This window comes from Gopherus flavomarginatus, chromosome 3 (assembly GCF_025201925.1).
Source record: "Gopherus flavomarginatus isolate rGopFla2 chromosome 3, rGopFla2.mat.asm, whole genome shotgun sequence".
Classification (NCBI taxonomy): domain Eukaryota; kingdom Metazoa; phylum Chordata; order Testudines; family Testudinidae; genus Gopherus; species Gopherus flavomarginatus.
Genome location: NC_066619.1, coordinates 69197629 through 69217468, shown reverse-complemented (window position 1 = coordinate 69217468; position 19840 = coordinate 69197629). Strand labels below are relative to the sequence as shown.

Sequence of the window (19840 nt, the reverse complement as noted above, 5' to 3'; positions counted from 1 at the left end):
GACCTCGGGAGACAGGCCAGTTCTCTCTTACAGACAGCCCTCCAACCTGAAGGAAATACTCACCAGCAACAACACACCACAGAACAAAAACACAAACCCAGGAACCAAACTCTGGTGCCAACTCTGTCCATGTATCTGTTCAAGGGACATCATCATAGGATCTAACCACATCAGTCACACCATTAGGGGCTCATTCACTTGCACATCTACCAATGTGATATATGCCAACATGTGCCAGCAGTGCCCTTCTGCCATGTATATTGGCCAAACTGGACAGTCTCTATGCAAAAGAATAAATGGACACAAATCTGACATCAGGAATCATAACATTCAAAAACCAGTAGGAGAACACTTCAGTCTCTCTGGTCACTCAATAACAGACCAAAAAGTGTCAATTCTTCAACAAAAAACCTTCAAAAACAGACTCCGACGTGAAACTGGAGAACTGGAATTAATTTGCAAACTGGACACCATCAGATTAGGCCTGAATAAAGACTGAGTGGTTGGGTCATAACAAAACCTAAGCCTATTTTCCACAATACTAATTTCCCCCTACTGTTACTCACACCTTCTTGTCAAATGTCTGAAATGGGTCACTCTCATTACCACTTCAAAAGTTCTTTTTCCTCCCTTGGTATCCTGCTGTTAATTGAATTGTCTTGTTAGACTGACCTCACACTTGGTAAGGCAACTCCCATCCTTTCATGTATTTATACCTGCTCTTGTATTTTCCACTCCATGCATCTGATGAAGTGGGTTCTAGGCCATGAAAGCTTATTCCCAAATAAATCTGTTAATTTCTAAGGGTACATCTACACTCCTGCCAGATTGGCAGGTAGCGATCGATCTATCGGGGATCGATTTATCATGTCTAGTGTAGACACGATAAAATTGATCCCTGATAGATGGCTCTGCTGTCGACTCTGGAGCTCCACCATGGCAAGAGGTGGAAGCAGAGTCGACGGGGGAGCGGCAGCAGTGGACTTGCCGCCATCCTCACGGCCAGGTAAATCGACCTAAGATACGTGAATAGCGTAGCTGAAGTTGCGTATCTTAGGTCAACCCCCCCCCCCAGTGTAGACCTAGCCTAAGGTGCCAAAAGGACTCCTTGTCGTTTTTGCTGATACAGAGTAATAGAGCTACCACTCTGAAACCTGTAGCTTGACCAAGTTTCCCTGAACAAGAGAGTGGAAAATCACTAGGAGCAGCACAAAGAAACAACCTGGTCTTGGTGGGTGAATATATACACTTGATAGACTTTCAGAGACGTTCAAGAAGCTATTGGCAGGAGAGAGGAAGAGATGAGCATATTTTGCTGGCTGCAGAAGAAGTCTGGTTTAACAGCAGGACAACCAAGGTCAAAGAAAGCTAACTGACCTAGTTTTATGATTCTGAATTGAAGCCATGAGTTGCTGGAAAAAGACCAGGGATGCCCCAGAGGACTCCTCCCCAAGCCCAAAGAATTCTTCAGAGTGGTGAAGAACCTGAGGCTGGGACATTGATGAATGTGTGTTTATCTTATGTAGCTTCATGTACTTCTCATGCTATCTAAGTAAAGCTACTGATATTTTTAGACTACAGTGCAAAATGTGTCCTTGCTGACTTTCACTATTGTGTGACCTCGATGTGTTAAATTGTAAACCCAGAAGTGCCTAGGTTGCTGGAAGAAGATGTGCTTAAGTACAGTGGGGAGAGCCGAAGGGGTCAACACTAGTCTTATAACCTAAGCATTTGGACTGCGGAGTCTCCATTCTCGGAAGGAGGTGCTGTGCAAAGGATCTGTAACCTGAGTGTGCCCAGAGGCCCCAAGCTAAGGGTGGTGCCTGGACTCTATTCAGACTTAGGAGTGTTAAAAAAGCCCACAGGGCCCAATGAGGTGGGCACCGAACACAATACATTGGGGAGTGCCCAGCAAGAGTAGGAGTTCTGCCAAGTCTTGGAAAAGAAGGCACTTGGAAAAGAAAACACGTGCACTTCATACTTACACAGCACAGGAGACATACAGATATAGGCAAAAGAACAAAAACCTATGTGATTCCTCCTTGGAGTCCTCAACACTCCTGAGCGTTCATGGGGGTTTTGATTATTGTCCTGGGAAGAGTGCAAGCCCTCACTCTTCCAGTGTATCTTCTCTTTTTGGAGATGGTATGGTTATCTGGTGCAGAAAGTGTCTCTCTTTAAATATCAGTCTGTGACACCTTTACTTGCTGCTTTTCTTATGCTGTTTTTTGTGCTCCAGCCCTGGAAGTGAGAGTGCTGGCAGAGATGGTCTTTAAAAGTCTGTGGCTTAGCCACCAGCTCTCATTATACCACCAGAGTAGGACCGTCCAAAGTCGATGGCTCTATTTCAGTTTCTCTTGCAGTCTGTTTTTGCTACAAAATGGAGGTTCTAATCTGCACTGACTATTACAAGGATACTTGGTGTTCACGAAATCAGATGGAATTCACAGTTGCACAAAGATGTTCTCCAAACTGTTGGTCTCTTCTCCTCTCCAGATTAGTTTTAAATATCATTGAGTAATGTTGGTCTAATTTTAAGTTATGGTAAATGGTGACTATTTTTAGTACATGAAAAATAATGGGGAATATTAGAAGAAATAATTAAAACAGTATATCCAACATCAAATGTTCAACGCATCAGTCCACAAAAAATCATTAGTTTGTCTTAACTCATGAGCCTTAAAAAATAAATGTTTAGGTTCTTTTTAATTGGCCTTTTGCTTTCTGAGCCTCCAGGATACATGTCACATTTCTTTCAGGCTTTTTTCTGTAGCTGTAAGGGCTTAAGACTTGTTTTCTAAATGAGAGTTGAAGTTCTCAGCTCCATAAGCTCGGGCTTGAAGTAAAATATTAACTATCAGGAGGCTTATAATAAAATTTCCAGAATTTGCTACAGGTGTTAACTTTCCTAATTACAACCTAGTTTTTTAATTATATACACTGGCTGAATGTGGCTGATGTCTTAACTGAGTTGAAGGGCAGCAAGCCAGCTCTTTAACAACATTTCTCACATTTTAAAAAATTAACAGATTTTATTTTAAAATCACCAGAACTCTTTTGTCCACAGCTCAAAGTACTGCAAGTTTGGGGAAGATGTACTTTATTGTGTATATGAAATAAAGAAGCTGAGTCCTTATTAAAGGTGAAAAACTGATCTCAGCCTTAATAGAGGCATTACTGCATATCTGTAAATATATAAACACATTGTAGCTGCAGTCCTGAATGGGACTGCACAACTTCTTTACTTCCATATCTGAGGAGCTTCTAAAACACATAAATAAGAGTTTTGTTCAGATGGTTCCATGTGTGTTCTTAGAAAACAAACATCAGTGGGAGCGTGTTTTGGCTTCTCGTGCGTTTTCTCTTCAGTGGTTACTTTGGCACCTAGCTGTTAAAATTACTTGTCAATTGATTAAATTATCTCAAACATGGCATTTTATTATAAATTTTGGCTATTATGCCTGAGGTTTTTCAAGGCTTGGCTGCCATTTGGAACTAAGCTTTGAGTATCTAACTTGCAGAATGAAAGAGGAAGTTGGTTGATTCTGCTTTTATTCTTGTTAGGTATGCCTCTCAAAGCTTAAGGAAGATTAGAATTAATGAAGATATATTTGAAACTGGTATTTACAACAAAATTATATATTAAAACAAATGTGTTTGAATTGGTGTGGGGCTCAATCATCCTGGGCTGCTCAAAGTTGTCCTATCAGAAATCTGGTTTTCCTAGGCAATGTTGTAAACTCCTTCTTACAGGTTCTTCAGTTGCATCAGACTACAGGAACACAACAATCATTTTTTCTTGTTTGTGAATAGTACTAGTGTATTTTCCAGATAAGCATATGCTTCAAAAACATGCTACAAGTAAGTTCATATTCTTGTATGTTTGCTGTTTTTCTTTAAGTATTAACATTAATTTATTTACTTGCAGCTGGGCTCAAAGTGCAAAGAACTGAAAGACATTCATTTTGGCCAGTGTTACAAGATCTCAGATGAAGGAATGATCATTATAGCTAAAGGATGTCTGAAGTTGCAAAGAATATACATGCAGGAAAACAAATTAGTAAGTACATGCTGAAATATATGTAGTTTTAAAAATGCTCATGCTGTCCTTTGTCCTATCCTGTTTCCAACTTTTCAGCATCAATATTTTCTTTAGATTTTAATGCTTAATGCTATTTCTAAATAGCTTCTTTTTTGAAGTTGCTAAAACAACTTCTCCCCAATTTGAGGTTTTCAGTTCTCTATAGATAACACAGCTATTGACTGACAAACTGAATGTCAAAACTCTTTTGGTATGTACTGATTAATCCTCATGGTGGACAGCATATTTAACATCACTCCAGGTAAGTGTATGTTTTTGCACTTGCATGATCTACCCTACTTTTTTTTTTTTTTTTTAAGCTGCTTCAGTGTAGAAACAGATTTCTTATCAAATGTGTTTAGGCATCATATAGATAAGATAAGAACAGGTCAAGTCCATTCAAAATCTTATGCAATAATTAAACACATTGGTAAGAATGTAACAGGAAGTCAGTGCCACTTTCTCTGAAGTTTCATATGTGTAGATTTTGTAATGCCTGATCGGAAATGCTTGCAAGTACAACGATTTAGTAGTCTAATCTGGAAATGTGAAACTATATTTGTCAATCAGGTTCCAGTAGAGCTATGTTCTTGAGATGATAAAAGGCAGATGTAACTGTGACAGTAACATTTCTGGAAGAGTAATACAGGGTCTTTTGTGACCTAGATATTGGAGGCCATCTCTGAAGTGACAAGTTGTTACCATCAAAGCCAGCAACTGCTGAAAGCAATAGAGTAGAGCAGGGATCGGCAACTTTTGGCATGCAGCCCATCAGGGAAGTCGGCTGGTGGGCCAGGACAGTTTGTTTACCTGCAGCATCGGCAGGTTTGGCTGATCGCAGCTCCCACTGGCTGCGGTTTGCTGTTCCAGGCCAGTGGGGGCTGCGGGGTGCGGCATGGGCCAAGGGATGTGTTGGCTGCTGCTTCCCGCAGCCCCCAACGCTACAGAATCCATTTGCGGGGAAAAAGGTGGTGTGTTCCCCTTCTTCCCCCCCCCCCCCCCCACCCGGCTGTTTTTGGCTTAGATAGTACTCCAAGGAAACACAGAAAAACGAACTCTCCCAGATGTGAAGACTCACGGTTTGTGCATAAAAGCATATGTAGATTTCAATAAGTAGTAACTGCCGTTGTGCACACCAGGTTATTTTATGTATATGTGACTGCTAAAGAGTGTAACTAGCTGCTATTTGCATAATCACTGTAAATATATGGTTATGCAGTTTCTTGTGTAATTTTACCCTCTGTGTACCTGTTTATTTTAATTACGGCATCCGTCTTTACCCATTGTATTTTCATATTTCTCACCTGAAATCATAGTCCTTGATTTGTGACAGCGTAACTATTTGCATTAGGGAATTTTCATAAAAACAAGAATTTTTGCTACACAACAATTCAGTTTATTTCTGAAATTATAACTTTCTGTTAGGGTCATTGTAGAGTACTCTTCTGAAATTTTAATCCCCCTAATAGGGACATTGTAGACAGATTTATCCATCGACTGCTTCCCTCAAATCACACATTCTTTAGCAAAATAATTTTAAAAAATGCAAGACACATAATTTGTATAGATATATCCTTTTTCTTCTTTGCGATTGTTTTATGGACTAAGGCCTTTAGAAAAGGTGTTTTCGTTCTAAAAGTTCTGTTGTGGCTTCAGTTTATAAGATTGCAGAGCAACTCCCTACTTTCTCTTTCATTGGCTGTTTCTTCTAATATGAAACTATGTAGTAGTGCAGCGTAGAGTGCTCCCTGGTGGCTGAGATTGCATGTGGACTCATTTCAGACTTTTAGTTATGTTAAAAAATGAACAAACAAAACCAGAAAGCTTCAAGCTTACAGTGAAAATCAACTCATTAGTAAAAGTTCAGCTTTTATATCAATTTCATAAACAGTGATCACAGTTTAATCTGTGATTCTGCTTCTGTGGGATCCGATCACTCCTTCTTTCAGAATTGTACTCCAGAATCAGAGGTGTCATTTTAAAACCCCAAAATTAGCCGTTTCATTTGCTAAAATAACAGTTGAGAATGTAGATGCAACGTTACCGTGCTTAGTCAGAGAGCTGAATTCTTCTCTGCTCCAGAGCTTGGCTTAATGCAGGGAAGGTGGGGCAACATCAAGGAGCTGGTTGCAGCTCCCTGGTACTCTGCAATCCAGCCCTGGCATAAATTGGAGCTGTTCTTACTTATGACAGTGGCATAAGATCCCTTGCTGATCTTAAGCTAGTGGTGGATAGACATAGTGGAGCTCCACTCCACTTTAAACAGCCCTTTCTCATGACCAGCTGTGACATAGTGTACCTCAAAATAACCTGTACCCCCATATTCACCACTTGTATATGCTTATGATATATATTCGTACAAAGTATGCCTTGTGAGGTACCATTGAAAAGTCATAATCTGACAATTAGTGTCCTATTGAAATGTATGTATCATCATTGTATAAGAAGTTATGAGATTCTGCCCTAAGTTTGTTATTGAAACATTTGAGTCTCAGAAATGCCCATAGATCAGCTCCTTAGAAATAAGAAAGGAACTGTGAACACAAGACTTACGTGTCAAACTTTGTGTACACAAAAGATGTAAGCAAGAAAGTACATTCATATGAAGGACTGAATGTAGGGAAGATTTTTTTGAGCACCTGCAGGAGAGTATAAAATAAGGGACAGTGACATCATCAGCACATCACCACTACCACCACAAATACTGAAGGCAACAGGATCATTTGGAAGACAAATACATCATTGAACTGGGGGGAGTGGTCATAACTGGAAAACTTTCTAGTTAGCACAGACTATTGTAGGCTTTTCCATTAAAAAGACCTTATTGCTTTAAATTTGATTTAGCTTGATAAAGTTTAGGAATTAGGCTGCAATTTTATCTTTATTTCTTTATTTTACCAGTTCTGATTTTCTATGCCTATATCACTTATATTCACCTAAAATCTCTTTCTGTAGTTAATAAACTTATTTTAATTTTTACCTAAGCATGTGTGCTTTTGTCTGAAGTTTGAGGAATCTACTCATATTACCAAGGTTGGTGCATGTTCATACCCTGAGAAGGAATCACAAACTAATTAATGAGCTTACTCTGATTTGAGGGGTCTTAAACAGTGTAAGATGCACATTTCTGGGGTCCAAGACTAGGACTAACGGTGACACCTGAATATCTCATCTGTAATTCAAGAATGGATGGCCGTAGCGCTCTGATATTTGTCTGGGGGTGATTTACCTGCAAGAGGCTGGGGTGAGTAGCCATAGTGGCAGCTCAAGTGGCAAAACGGCATAGAGCACACCAAACTGGTGAGTTAAGCGGGCGGCAAAATCCAACAGTCCAGATTCTACCCTCGGAATGTCACTCTGACCTCCTATGCCAGAGCTGTGGTTGGTGGAGGCAGCACAGCGGCTCCTGTGCCATCTTCCCCCTGGCTTTAGGCTAGCAGCTAATTTCTGTACAGGAGGAATTTATTTGCTGGCCACCTCTAGTCAGAATCCTATGGCCACTTTGCATCACCTTAGTAGTGCATAGTAGTTGTTGTAGACCAGTGAAGCTACCTCATGTCTGCAGGCAGCCTGAAAAAACACCTGAAAGTGGCGAATTTCCCCACTCTCAGTGGGATTGGGTCTGAAACCCAGTGATTATAGTATAAACGTCAGCATTGTTAACAGTTTCCTTTCAGATGACTTGAAACTGGCATTTCTCAAACTATGTGGGCAGATCTTGCAAGGGAGCATGGGAATGTGTCACGGGAGGTGTGAGCTGTGTGGTATGTGTGTGGGGGGGTTGATTCTGTCAGCCCAGGTGGCTGGGGCTTGTGCGGAAGGGCGGTGCACGCCTGGGTGGTAGGTATAAAGGAGGCAGCCGGACCTCCGCCTCTGTGCTCAGTCTCTTTTTCGTCCACCCCATTCCTCACCTGGAGGCAGCTGGACTCTGGCTCTCAGCTCCAGGATGGCATCAGCAGTGCAGAAGTAAGTGTGGCAATGGGGCACTAAGTCTGCTATGAAAAGTGATATTTACAAATATCATTTTCCACATTTCCACCCTTACTTCTGTGTTGCTGCTGGAGCATGCTGCCTTCAGACCTGGGCGCCTGGCCAGCAGCTGCTGCTCTCTGCTCTGCCTTCAGAGCTGGATGGTGGTATATGTGCTTGGGGAAGGGGAGAATAAACAACAGATACAAAGAAGGGGGCCTGATCAAATAAGATTGCGAACCACCGCTTTAAACAGCTAGGTAATGTGTTCATTCCATGATCACCTCCATACAAATCCCAGCTGCCTCTGATCCAGCAGCCAAAACCTCCATTGCTCCCAACAGCTTTTATAATGCAGTTGTAGGTTGCCAGTTGAATAACTGTAGCATATCAAATGAAGATGTAGGGATGTCTTAAAATTATGTTTGATATCAAAGTAATACCAGAGGTTCTGTAATTTCTTCATTATTCATTTTCGTATGTAAACAATTCCTTTCTTTTTTTTATCCAGAGTCAGTCTAAAATCTTCCAGTTTTGCAGCACTGTTGTGATGTAGTTTTAGGTCCAGCTTGCTGTGGAGTAAATAAGATTTTGCTTATAACAAATTGTTTGGAACAACCAGTGCTATTAGAGCCATCTAGTAGTAAAATCTCTTTTTTAGAGAGAGGATTGCTTTGCAATGAAATGCGGACCAATGAATACACTTCAGTTGCTTCTTACGTAGCAGAGTAATTTCGTTATGAGGCTGGTGGGTAAGAACAGGGAAAGAAGAACTTTTTGGTTTTTTTGGTGACTAGCTGTTCATAGCACCAAAAGCATGTGAGGCACTTTACAAAAAAATAAAATAGACAAATTCTTTGCTCTGAACTTCTGACTGTTTAAATGGTGTACAGTAGAACCTCAGAGCTGTGAACTGATTGGTCAACCACACACCTCATTTGGAACTGGAAGTAGTAATCAGCAGCAGAGTCCTCCCCTTCTCTCCTCCTTCCCCCTCCCCCCCCCCCCAAAAAAAAAACAAACAAAAAAAAGTGTAGTTATGACAGGTTGAATCACAGAAACAGCCTTGGGAGCTGCCAACTGATGTGCCAAGACTATTTCTGCTCCTGCTTTCCCTGCCAGCCTGGGACCCCAGCACCCTGTCTTGCTGAGCCAGACACGCCCGTCTGGTCCAACACAGACCCAGGGTCTTAATTACTTGCCCCTAAGCTGCAGACTTAACTGAAAGCAGCCAACAGAAGTGTTCTTATTTTTAACACTCAGATGCCCGACTCCCAATGGGGTCTAAAACTCAAGTAAATCCGTTTTACCCTGTATAAAATGTATACAGGTAAACTTATAAATTGTTCGCTGTCCATAACACTGATAGAGATGTACAGCTGTTTGCCCCCCTGGGCATTAATACATACTCTGGGTTAATTAATAAGTAAAAAGTGATTTTTATTAAATACAGAAAGTAGGATTTAAGTGGTTCCAAGTAGTAACAGACCAAACAAAGTGAATTATCAAGCAAAATAAAATAAAACATGCAAGTCTATGTCTAATACAATAAGAAACTGAATACAGATAAGATCTCGCCCTCAGATGTTTCAAGAAGTCTCTTTCACAGACTGGGTGCCTTCCTAGTCTGGGCACAATCCTTTCCCTTAGTACAGCCCTTGTTCCAGCTCAGGTGGTAGGTAGAGGATTCCTCATGATGGCTGCCTCCTTTCTCTGTTCCACCCACTTATTTATCTTTTGCATGAGGCGGCAATCCTTTGTCCCTCCAGGTTCTCTTGCCCCCCAATCCCCCATAGATAAGCACTAGGTTAAATATGGATTCCAGTTCAGGTGACATTACCCACTTGCCAGCACACACACATACAGGAAGACTTACAGGTAAAACAGAACCATCTGCAGTTAATTGTCCGGGTTAATGGGAGACATCAAGATTCCAATCCACCATTAATGGCCCACACTTCGCATAATTACAATAGGCCCTCAGAGTTATAGTTCTAGTTTCAGATACAAGAGTGGTACATTTATATAAATAGGATGATCACGCTCTAGATTATAAGATTTGTAATGATACCTTTTGCATGAAGCATATTCCAGTTATATTAACATTTTCATAAAATCATATAGAGTGCACGTCACAATAGTACTGTGTTAAACTACTAAAAAGGGAAGTTTAAAAAAAAAAGACATGGTAAGAAAACTGTTTCTGTGCTTGTTACATTTAAATTAAGATTGGTTTTTCTTCTGCATAGTAAGTTTCAAAGTTGTATTAAGTCAATGTTTGGTTGTAAACTTTTGAAAGAACACCCATAACCTTTTGTTCAGAGATACAAGTATTTCAGAGTTACGATATGATCTCCATTGATGAGGTGTTCCTAACTCAGAGGCTCTGCTGTATTAAGTGAAAGTTACAAACAATAGACAGAGAAAGAAGATGGGAGAAGTTACACTGTCACTTGGTTACTTTGTGTACATGTCTTATTACATATGAAGTATTTTGTTTCTATCCCATTAGAGTGTCACGCCTCCTTATTTTTATATTATATTTAAACAGGAGAGAAAATGCAGGCAAAGCAGGGTGTTTTCCCCACCATTGGGCAATTGTTCAGTCTGATAATGTAGTAAAAAGTAACGAACGTTCCACTCTCCAAGCTTGTTTAGTTGGTTTGATTTTTATAAGTGCTCTGACAGTTTCTGATTTTATAGTAGGGTAAAAACTGACATCTAACTACCTCAGAGTAGTTGAACATAAATGGAAAAACTGTTTTAGAACTAGGCTTTCAAGTTTAACACGTTGGTGTGAGGATATGGTTTTTACTTTGCTGCTGCTGCTGCTATTTGTTTGGCTGGAGCTAATTTCTGCAAGGCAAATATTACATAATTTCAAATGAAATAGTAATGTAGATCAAGGTGGTAGAAGATGAGTTGGTTAATATTCCTCACGCATCTGCCCCCTCCCCCCCCCAAAAAAAGGTGATTAGTAAATTAGTGTTCATAGTCATAGGAACACTAAATGGAGCACGTTATAATTATCCCTGAAGTCAACAGTACTGAAACATCTCAAAAAGTGTAAAGTAACAGTATGGCATTGCCACCTTTATTTCTGCAATGCTGCTGGCAGTGGCATTATCTTCAGAGCTGGGTAGCTGGAGACCCGCTGCTGCTGTACCCTCCCCACTTCACCTTCCTGCAGTAGTGTTCTCTATTTCAGCAATTCTTAACCAGCCATGAGTAGTTTTCAGGGGGTGTGCCAAGCAGGGCCAACATTAGATTCACTGGGGCCCCGGGCAGCCAAAGCCCCACCACCCTGAGCCCTGCCACCTGGTGCTGAAGCCTGAGCAACTTACCTTTGTGGAACCCTCTGTGGTATGGGGTTTGGCTGTTGCCCTGCTTGCTACCCCCTAATGTCGGCTCTGGCTTTTATATGCAGAAAGATATTGTGGCACAGGTGGGTCATGGAGTTTTTATAGCATGTTAGGGAGCCTTAGAAAGAGAGGTTGAGAACCCCTGCTCAATTAGTGAACTTGAAATATGGTAACCTGAGCAAAGAATCTAAAGGTGGTCACAATATTATTTTGTGATCCGGACACCCCCCCCCCCAATAGTCTTGTTGATTCCCTGTTGGGCTGGGACCCTCAGTTTGAGAAACTCTGCTCTTGCTGGATTGTACTGAGCAGCGTGTTGTGAGTATGAGTGGGGTTGTGGTGTTGGTGTGGTGGTTTTTATTTTTTTTCCCCTTCACCTTTCCCATAGCAGCCAAGGGACTCAGTCAGTAGGTTAGGTTATAAAATTCATTTTTGTTGCAACTTTGCAGGTACTTGTTCCATAGGTAGTCAGGTTCCTTGATAAAACAGAATTGGAAGCATCTTAAAAGAAGACATCTACTAAAAGAGGAGGAATAGGTTTGGGGCACCTAATGTCTGATACAAGAAGACAACAGGTCCCCGCTTCCTGATCCATTTAACTCTAGTAAGAGGGAAAGGCAGTGGGGTCCCAGAAATGGTCTGAGAATGGGGTGGGGAGGGAGAGAGCAGTCCTCCACCAAGCAGAGTGGATTACAAAGGAAGCATGACCTGTACTGGGTGACTTGTTGCCAAATGGTTCCTAGGATGATTCTAAGGATGATCATGTCCTGCATAGGGATAGTGCCTTGGGCAATAATATCTCTGAGGACTCTCCAGGCATTCTTCTATCCTTCTGCTGCTATCTTCTGATACTTTACATTTCAGAAAGTGAAGGTTCCGTTACATGTGTTTGAATTCACTGATTTGCTGGCTGTGTCCAGAGAGATTCCAGAGAGGGCTGGCTGTGGGGGAGTCAGGAAGGTCTATCATAACTGATGCAAGTATGAAAGGCTGGGAAGAGTTCCCTGAGAAGTCAGTGATTCAGTGGATTTGGTCCTTCTCAGAATGAAAGAAAAACACACATTGTGTGGAAGTGAGACAATAAAGTGTGCTTTTCAACAAATGGCTGAAGCATTGCTGAATGGTCACATCTTGGTAGTGGTGGACAAGACATCAACGATAGCCAGCGTAAACTATCGGGAGTTGGTACAAGGTCAAAGGATCCACAAAAGGAAGTGGCATCATTGATGCAGTGAGCAGAAGGCTCATCTGCAGTCTGTCAGGGCTTTGTACATGAAGGGTACCAGCAATATGAAAACCAATTGGCTGAGCAGAAGGAGAATCAATTTGGCGGAATGGAGTCTTCACAATTAATCCTTCTGATTGATCACCAAAACTTTCATAACTCTGATTCTGGATATTTTTCTATGTAAAGCAAACTGGAAGGGTCAGCAATACTTTTCAAGTGAGAGACAGCCAGGAGCCCCAGGTGCATGTGTCCTGTCAAAGGGCTTACTTTTTGCTTTTCCCGCAGTGCCCATCATTGCCAAGGAAAGTCAAAAGATCAGGAAGGAGGAACAGACGTGATTTTAATGGCTCCCCATTAGCCCAGGAAGTCTTGGTTTGCTGACCTCATGAACATAGAATCATATGGTTAGAAGAGACCACGAGGGTCATCTAGTCTAACCCCCTGCCAAGGTGCATGATTTGTTGTGTCTTAACCATTCAAGACACATGGCTATCCTGCCTTCTTTTGAAAAACTCCGGTGAAGGAGCTTCCACAACTTCCTGAGGCGGTCTATGCGCTATTGTCCTATGTTCTTACAGTTAGGAAGTTTGTTTTTTTTAATTGAGATTTAATCTAAATGTGCTATGCTGTAGTTTGAACTCATTGCCTCTTGTCCTGCCCTCTCTGGTAAGAGAGAGAGAGAGAGAGAGAGAGAACTTTTACTCCATCTTTTTTATGGCAACCTTTCAAGTATTTGAAGACTTCTGTCATGTCTTCCTCCCCTTCCCCCAACCCCTCTTTTCCAAACTAAACCTGCCCGTTCCCTTAGCCTGTACTCATAAGATTTACGTTTGATCGTCTTTGTTGCTCACCTCTGGATCCTTTCCAGTTTCTTAAATTCTTCCTATACATCAGTGGCCAAAATTGGACACAGTACTCCAGCTGAGACATAACCAGCGCCAAGTAGAGAAGTGCTGTACAATTGCATTTTTTATTTTTATTTTTGTGCAACAGCATGACATTGCTGAATCATGTTTTGAGGTCATGATCCACCACAATTCCCAGATCCTTCTCAGCAATGCTGCTCCCAAGCCAGTTATTCTACATTCTGTATTTATGCATTTGGTTTTTCTTCCTTAAGTGTAGCGCTTGACATTTCTTTGTTGAATTTCATTGTGTTGCCTATAGCCCAGTTCTCATACAATTTATCAAGATCCCTCTGATTTGTGACTCTATACTCTAAAGGTTTGGCAACCCCCACTGGATTTGTCATCTGCAAATTTGATCAGTATGCTCTCTCTACAGTAACTTCTCACTTAAGGTTGTAGTTATGTTCCTGAAAAATCTGACTTTATGTGAAATAAGCGAATCCAATTGTCCCATAAGAATTAATGTAAATGAGGGGGAGGGGGTTAGGTTCCAGGTAAATTTTTTTCACCAGACAAAAAACTATACACACAGAGTATAATTTTTAAACAAACAGTTTAATACTGTACACAGCAATGATGATTGTGAAGCTTGGTTGAGGTGGTGAAGTAAGAAAGTGGGATATTTCCCCAGGGAATGCCTTACTGCTAAATGATGAACTAGCATTCGGCTGAGCCCTCAAGGGTTAACACATTGTTAATGTAGCGTCACACTCTACAAGGCAGCACAAATGGAGGAAGGGGGGAGAGCATGGCAGACAGACGCACACACACCCTGTGTGGGGGGGGGAGGGGGGAGGGGAGAGGAAAATGCACGTTGCCCCTTTAAGTATGTTGACCTCAGTCTAAATAAGTTGCCTCCTTTTTTAAAAAAAATAAAATAAAAAATCAGGAAGTAGAGACAGTAGCTGTGGCCAGCAAGCTCTCTCTGTCCTGAGCCCTGTCATAAGAATGGCCGCATTGGGTCAGACCAAAGGTCCATCCAGCCCAATATCCTGTCTACCGACAGTGGCCAATGCCAGGTGCGCCAGAGAGAGTGAACCTAACAGGTAATGATCAAGTGATCTCTCTCCTGCCATCCACCTCCACTCTCTGAGAAACAGAGGCTTCCTTACCCATCCTGCCTAATAGCCATTAATGGACTTAACCTTCATGAAGGTTATCTAGTTCTCTTTTAAACCCTGTTACAGTACTAGTCTTCACAACCTCCTCAGGCAAGGAGTTCCACAGGTTGACTGTGCGCTGTGTGAAGAAGAACTTCCTTTTACTTGTTTTAAACCTGCTGCCCATTCATCTCATTTGGTGCCCGCTAGTTCTTATATTATAGGAACGAGTAAATAACTTTACCTTATTCACTTTTTCCACACCACTCATGATTTTATATGCCTCTATCAGATCCCCCCCTTCGTCTCTTCTTTTCCAAGCTGACAAGACCTAGCCTCTTTAATCTCTTCTCGTATGGGACCTGTTCCAAACCCCTAATCATTTTAGTTCCCCTTTTCTGAACTTTTTCTAATGTCAGTATATCTTTTTTGAGATGAGAAGATGGTGTCTATATGCAGTATTCAAGACGTGTGCGTACCATGGATTTATATAAGGGCAATAAGATTTTCTCCGTCTTATTCTCTATCCCTTTTCTAATGATTCCTAACATCCTGTTTGCTTTTTTAACTGCCGCTGCACACTTCGTGGATGTCTTCAGAGAACTATCCACGATGACTCCAAGATCTCTTTCGTGATTTGTTGTAGATAAATTAGTCCCCATCATATTGTACATATAGTTGGGGTTATTTTTTCGAATGTGCATTACTTTACATTTATCCACTTTAAATTTCATTTGCCATTTTGTTGTTGGGCATGAGTAGGGTGGAGGGGGACACCTTGACATCAGCCCTCCTATTCTCCCCTCCGCTGCACAGCAAGCAGGAGGCTCCTGGGAGCAGCTCCAAGGCAGGAGCAGCACGTGGCAGTGGAGGGAGGGACAGTTAAACTGCCAGCAATTGGTAGCCAGCTGGGCAGCTGCTGCACAGGGAACTTAGGGGAGTTGGGAGCTGATAGCAGGGCTGCAGGTCCACCCTGGTTCCAAGCCCCCACTAGCTAGCTTCAACAGACTGCTCTTCCTGCAAGCAGTGGACAAAGCAGGCGGCTGCCAAACAATGTTATGAGGGACCATTGCACAATTTTAAATGAGCATATTCCCTAATTGATCAGCAATGTAACAAAGAAACAATGTTAACTGGGACGACTTTAAGTGAGCAGTTACTTTACGTCCAGGTTATTAATAATGATGTCTCCACTGATGTGTTGTTCCTGAATCCAAGTCTGGTTTTATTATCTGATGGTCCAGTTTTCCCCCAGAATACAAGAAGATAGCAGCCTGGCATTTGCAAGCAAGTTTCTAAAATGAAAGGGTTGTTCTGCTTGTCTTATTGAAACTCTGTTGGCATCTAGGAGAAAATCAATAAATGGGGCTTAGTTTAGGATATGCTCTAGCTTCAAACCTTGGTGCAGAGGGAGATGGGTTCAGCATCATGTGTCTCATGTTGGGAATTTTTACAGGATAGTTTTTGTTCTCAGGTTACAAGCTAATCATTTGAGTATACGTTTCTGCACTGTGGCAATTCTAAGTGTATCCAGAAAATCTTCCATTTTCCACTATTAGGACTTATGTTGCTTCATTAGGACAATTGAGCTACTGTGTTGCCCTACAGCTCATAGAAATCTGTCTTGGGATTTGAACATTGTGCTCAGTGCCTCAGTGCAGGTACCTTTTGAAGCTATGAAATCATTTTTATTGTAATATTTGACTATCAAAATGACCTTTGTGATCACTATCAACTCAGCAACAAGGGTGTCCGAGCTGGAAGCATTAACAGCTAATCCATCCTGCTACATTTTCCACAAAGATAAGGTGGTTTTGAGTGGATCCCACCTTTATTCCAAAAGTGAAGTGTAGTTTTTTGTTTTTTAAATCAAACTCAGGAGATATCATTGCCTTCCTTTTTGTCCAAATCCTTTTCACCCAAAGGAGAATCTATGGCATTTGCCGATTGTAAAGTAGGTCTTAAAGCTTTATATTAAAAGAACTGAGACTATAAGGAAAGGAGGTGCAAAGGCATCTAAACCATCTGTCATGTGAATATGCTGATTCACTGCTGAGGCATATGGAGCAAAAGGAGTCTATCCTCCAGATAGGCACAAGAGCTCCCTCAGTACAAGTAGTGGCAGCGTCATGGGCTGAGAAAATATGGGAACCCTTGCAATGAAATCTGTAAAGCTGCAACTTGGTCATCCTTGCATAGTTTACCAAGTTTGCAACTAGTTTTTCCTCTGTTTTCAGCTGATGCAGCCTTTGGCAGGCAGGCCCCGCTCAGTGTGGTGTGATTGCTTAGAGTAAGGGAGTCTTTTATCTCAGTGATGTTACTTTGATCCCTGATGAGAAGATCTCACACAGAGGATCTATGGTCCTAGCTCTGAAAGATTGGGAGAATTTGTGGTTGTGTACCTGAAAAAATTGCCTCATTTGACAGGATAGGACCATAGATCTAGCCCTCCCTGAAAAAGGTAACTAATGGTTAAAGTTATATGCAGTAGTTAAAACATGGGTCGGCAAACTATGGCACGTGTGCCAAAGATGGCATGCAAGCCGAGTCCTGCTGGCTGCTGCTGTAGGACAGGCTCCGCCTGCAGCCAAGCTTCCCCCTCTCCTGCCTTTTCCCCCAGCGTGTTGCGTCGAGCCTCGCCTCCTCTCCCTCCCTGCCGCTGATGGCCCTTGGGAGGGAGGGGAGAAGAACAGCCCCAGAGCCCTCCCTGCTTAGACGGGTAAGGAGATGGGGAAAGGAGGCAGGAGCGGGGCGTATCTCTCCAGCTCTCTGCTGTGAGCCACTCAGGGCAGGGGGCTGGGAGCACCCCCTTGATCCCAGCCCACGCCCCCCAGCCCTCTGCCCTGACCCCTACACTCCCCTTGCATCCCCCCCACGACCCCATCCCTGATTCCTGCACCCTCCACACATACCCAGGCCTCTCACATCCCATGCCCTGTCTCCTGCACTTCCTCACGCCCGCAGCCCTTTGCCCTGATGCATGCATCCCAGCTCCCTGCATCCTGCTCACGACCCCATTCCTGACTCCTGCACCCTCCACACATACTCAGCCCTCCCACCCCATGCCCTGACTCCTGCACCCCCTCACATGCCCCCACACTCCCTGCCCTGACTCCACTCCCCACACATACCCAGTCCCCCCACACGCCATGCCCGACTCCTGCACCCCCTTCCCCCCCATACCCCCTGCCCTAACTCCTGCACTCCTCACACATACCCAGCCCCCCCACATCCCCATGGGAGCTCCTACACCCCCCCGCCGCATTCCCACCTGCACCCCTTGCACCAGATGGGAGCTGCCCAGTTAAGCACTCCATACCCAAACCTTCTGCCCCAACCCTGAGCCCCCTCCCTCATTCTAGCTCCTGGCCAGACCGTGCACCCCCACCCCAGACCACTTCTTCACCCCCAGCCCTGTGCTCAGTGCACCCCCACCCTCAGCTCAGTGCAGAGAGAGAAAGAGGAAGAGAATAGGCCAGAACCAGGGAGAAGGTAGGTACCCACTCTATGTGGGCAGGGCCAGGACCCCAGGCTGGCAGCGGGCTGAGTGGGGCCAGTAGCCGGGACCCTGGCAGGCAGGAGCCAGCGGACAGAACCCCAGACCAGCAGCGGGCTGAGCAGCTCAGCCTGGTGCTGGTGTGGGGTGCCGGCCTCGCTCAGCCCGCCATTGGTCTGGGGTTCTGGCTGCCGGCCCCTTGCCGGCTGGGGTCCCAGCTGCTGGCCCCGCTCAGCCCGCTGCCAACCTGGGGTTCCAGCTGAAGCCCCCGCTCAGCCCACTGCCAGCCTAGGTGAACGGAATCCCAGGCCAGGAGTGGGCTGAGCAGGCCGGTGGCGTAAGATCAGCAGTTTAATTTGATTTTAAATGAAGCTTCTTAAACATTTTGAAAACCTTATTTACTTTACCTACAATAGTAGTTTAGTTATATTGTATATAGACTTAGAGAGAGAAACCTAAAAAACGCTAAAATTAAAGTGAATAAATGAAGACTCAGCACACCACTTCTGAAAGGTTGCCGACCCTGGCCTTAAAAATCTCTTCTGGTTCATAATGTTCTCTTTTTTGCAAGGTGCTGGTTGGGGATGGTCAAGAGATTAGTGTTTTGTTTTGTGGTGCAGAATCTAGAGGGGCTAGCTTTGGAAGCATCTAAGAACTGAGGGGGTCTTTGGAAAGTGGGGGTTAGTCCCTTACCAGTTTTCCAATCAGCTTTGCTTCTGCCTTCTATGGCTACTGGAAAGGAAGGTTTTTTTTTTCCTTCAGCTAAGCAACGAGCAAGTCTCCCACTACTTCCTACCAGTGTACATAATTGTGGTATGTGTAATTTTAAATACTTATTTACTAGTATACTAGAGACTATACTGAAATATACTTTTAAAAGGTAACATGGTTTTAGTATGAGACTTCACTAAGGTACTCCAGTAGATCTTTGCTGAGAAGTGGAGTGATACACTTTGTGAGAATTATTATATTATGTGAATTAGCCAAGTGAGGCACTAGTGTGGTAGTGATCTCCAGAATATGGGCACTTTATTGGAAAGTTGTCCTTTCATTTAAGTTTTCTCTTGAGATCAATATTTTGCTCTAATTGTTGTGGAATCTATGATTTTGCACTTAGGATGCAAAGATGTGAAATAGTTAAGTGTATTAGAGGAAAACTGAAAGGCCAGCAAAGCTTTTGTCCCAGCTACAGTCTGATCCTTTGCTTATTACTATACATGAAAATCCTTGCCTTTTGATCCAGTTAAGAAGTTTCTATTTTTGAAATACGTTTTTTATGGGGGGGAAAAACCCTCTTGTTAATATTTCAAAGAAAAATATCCATGTTCCTTGGATTTTTGGTTAAATATATTGTGTATAGCAGTTCAAGTGCTTTTAACCAATGTTAAATATTTAATTTCTGATAGTTCTCTGTAAATATCCTAGTACTAAATACAACATCTTTACTTTGTGAATTGCCCTTTAGGTGGCAGTATTGACTTTTTGTAGATGGCAGTAACAGGAGTTTGTGTCCTTGGTATAACAATAATGAAATGCCAGTACACAAGCAGTTTTTAAATACTGTACTGATACTGCATGTTGCAATATCCTTTTTTCCTGTCATATACAATCACTGGATGATGATCTGTTTGTTTCTTTTAAAAGCCATTTCAAAATATGTTGATAGTGAGCACATAACAGACCATTTGAGTATTTA

The 19840-nt window shown here is 42.7% G+C and overlaps 1 protein-coding gene across 6 annotated transcripts in view; it reads left to right on the top strand.

The window, feature by feature from the left end:
- FBXL17 (F-box and leucine rich repeat protein 17) overlaps nucleotides 1–19840 on the top strand; it is a 498281-nt gene that overhangs the window by 28313 nt on the left and 450128 nt on the right. For all 6 annotated transcript variants that reach the window (XM_050945800.1, XM_050945797.1, XM_050945798.1 and 3 more), the window contains one exon: nucleotides 3929–4060. In XM_050945800.1, the coding sequence (XP_050801757.1) occupies nucleotides 3929–4060 (132 nt within the window). The remainder of the gene's footprint in view (nucleotides 1–3928; nucleotides 4061–19840) is intronic.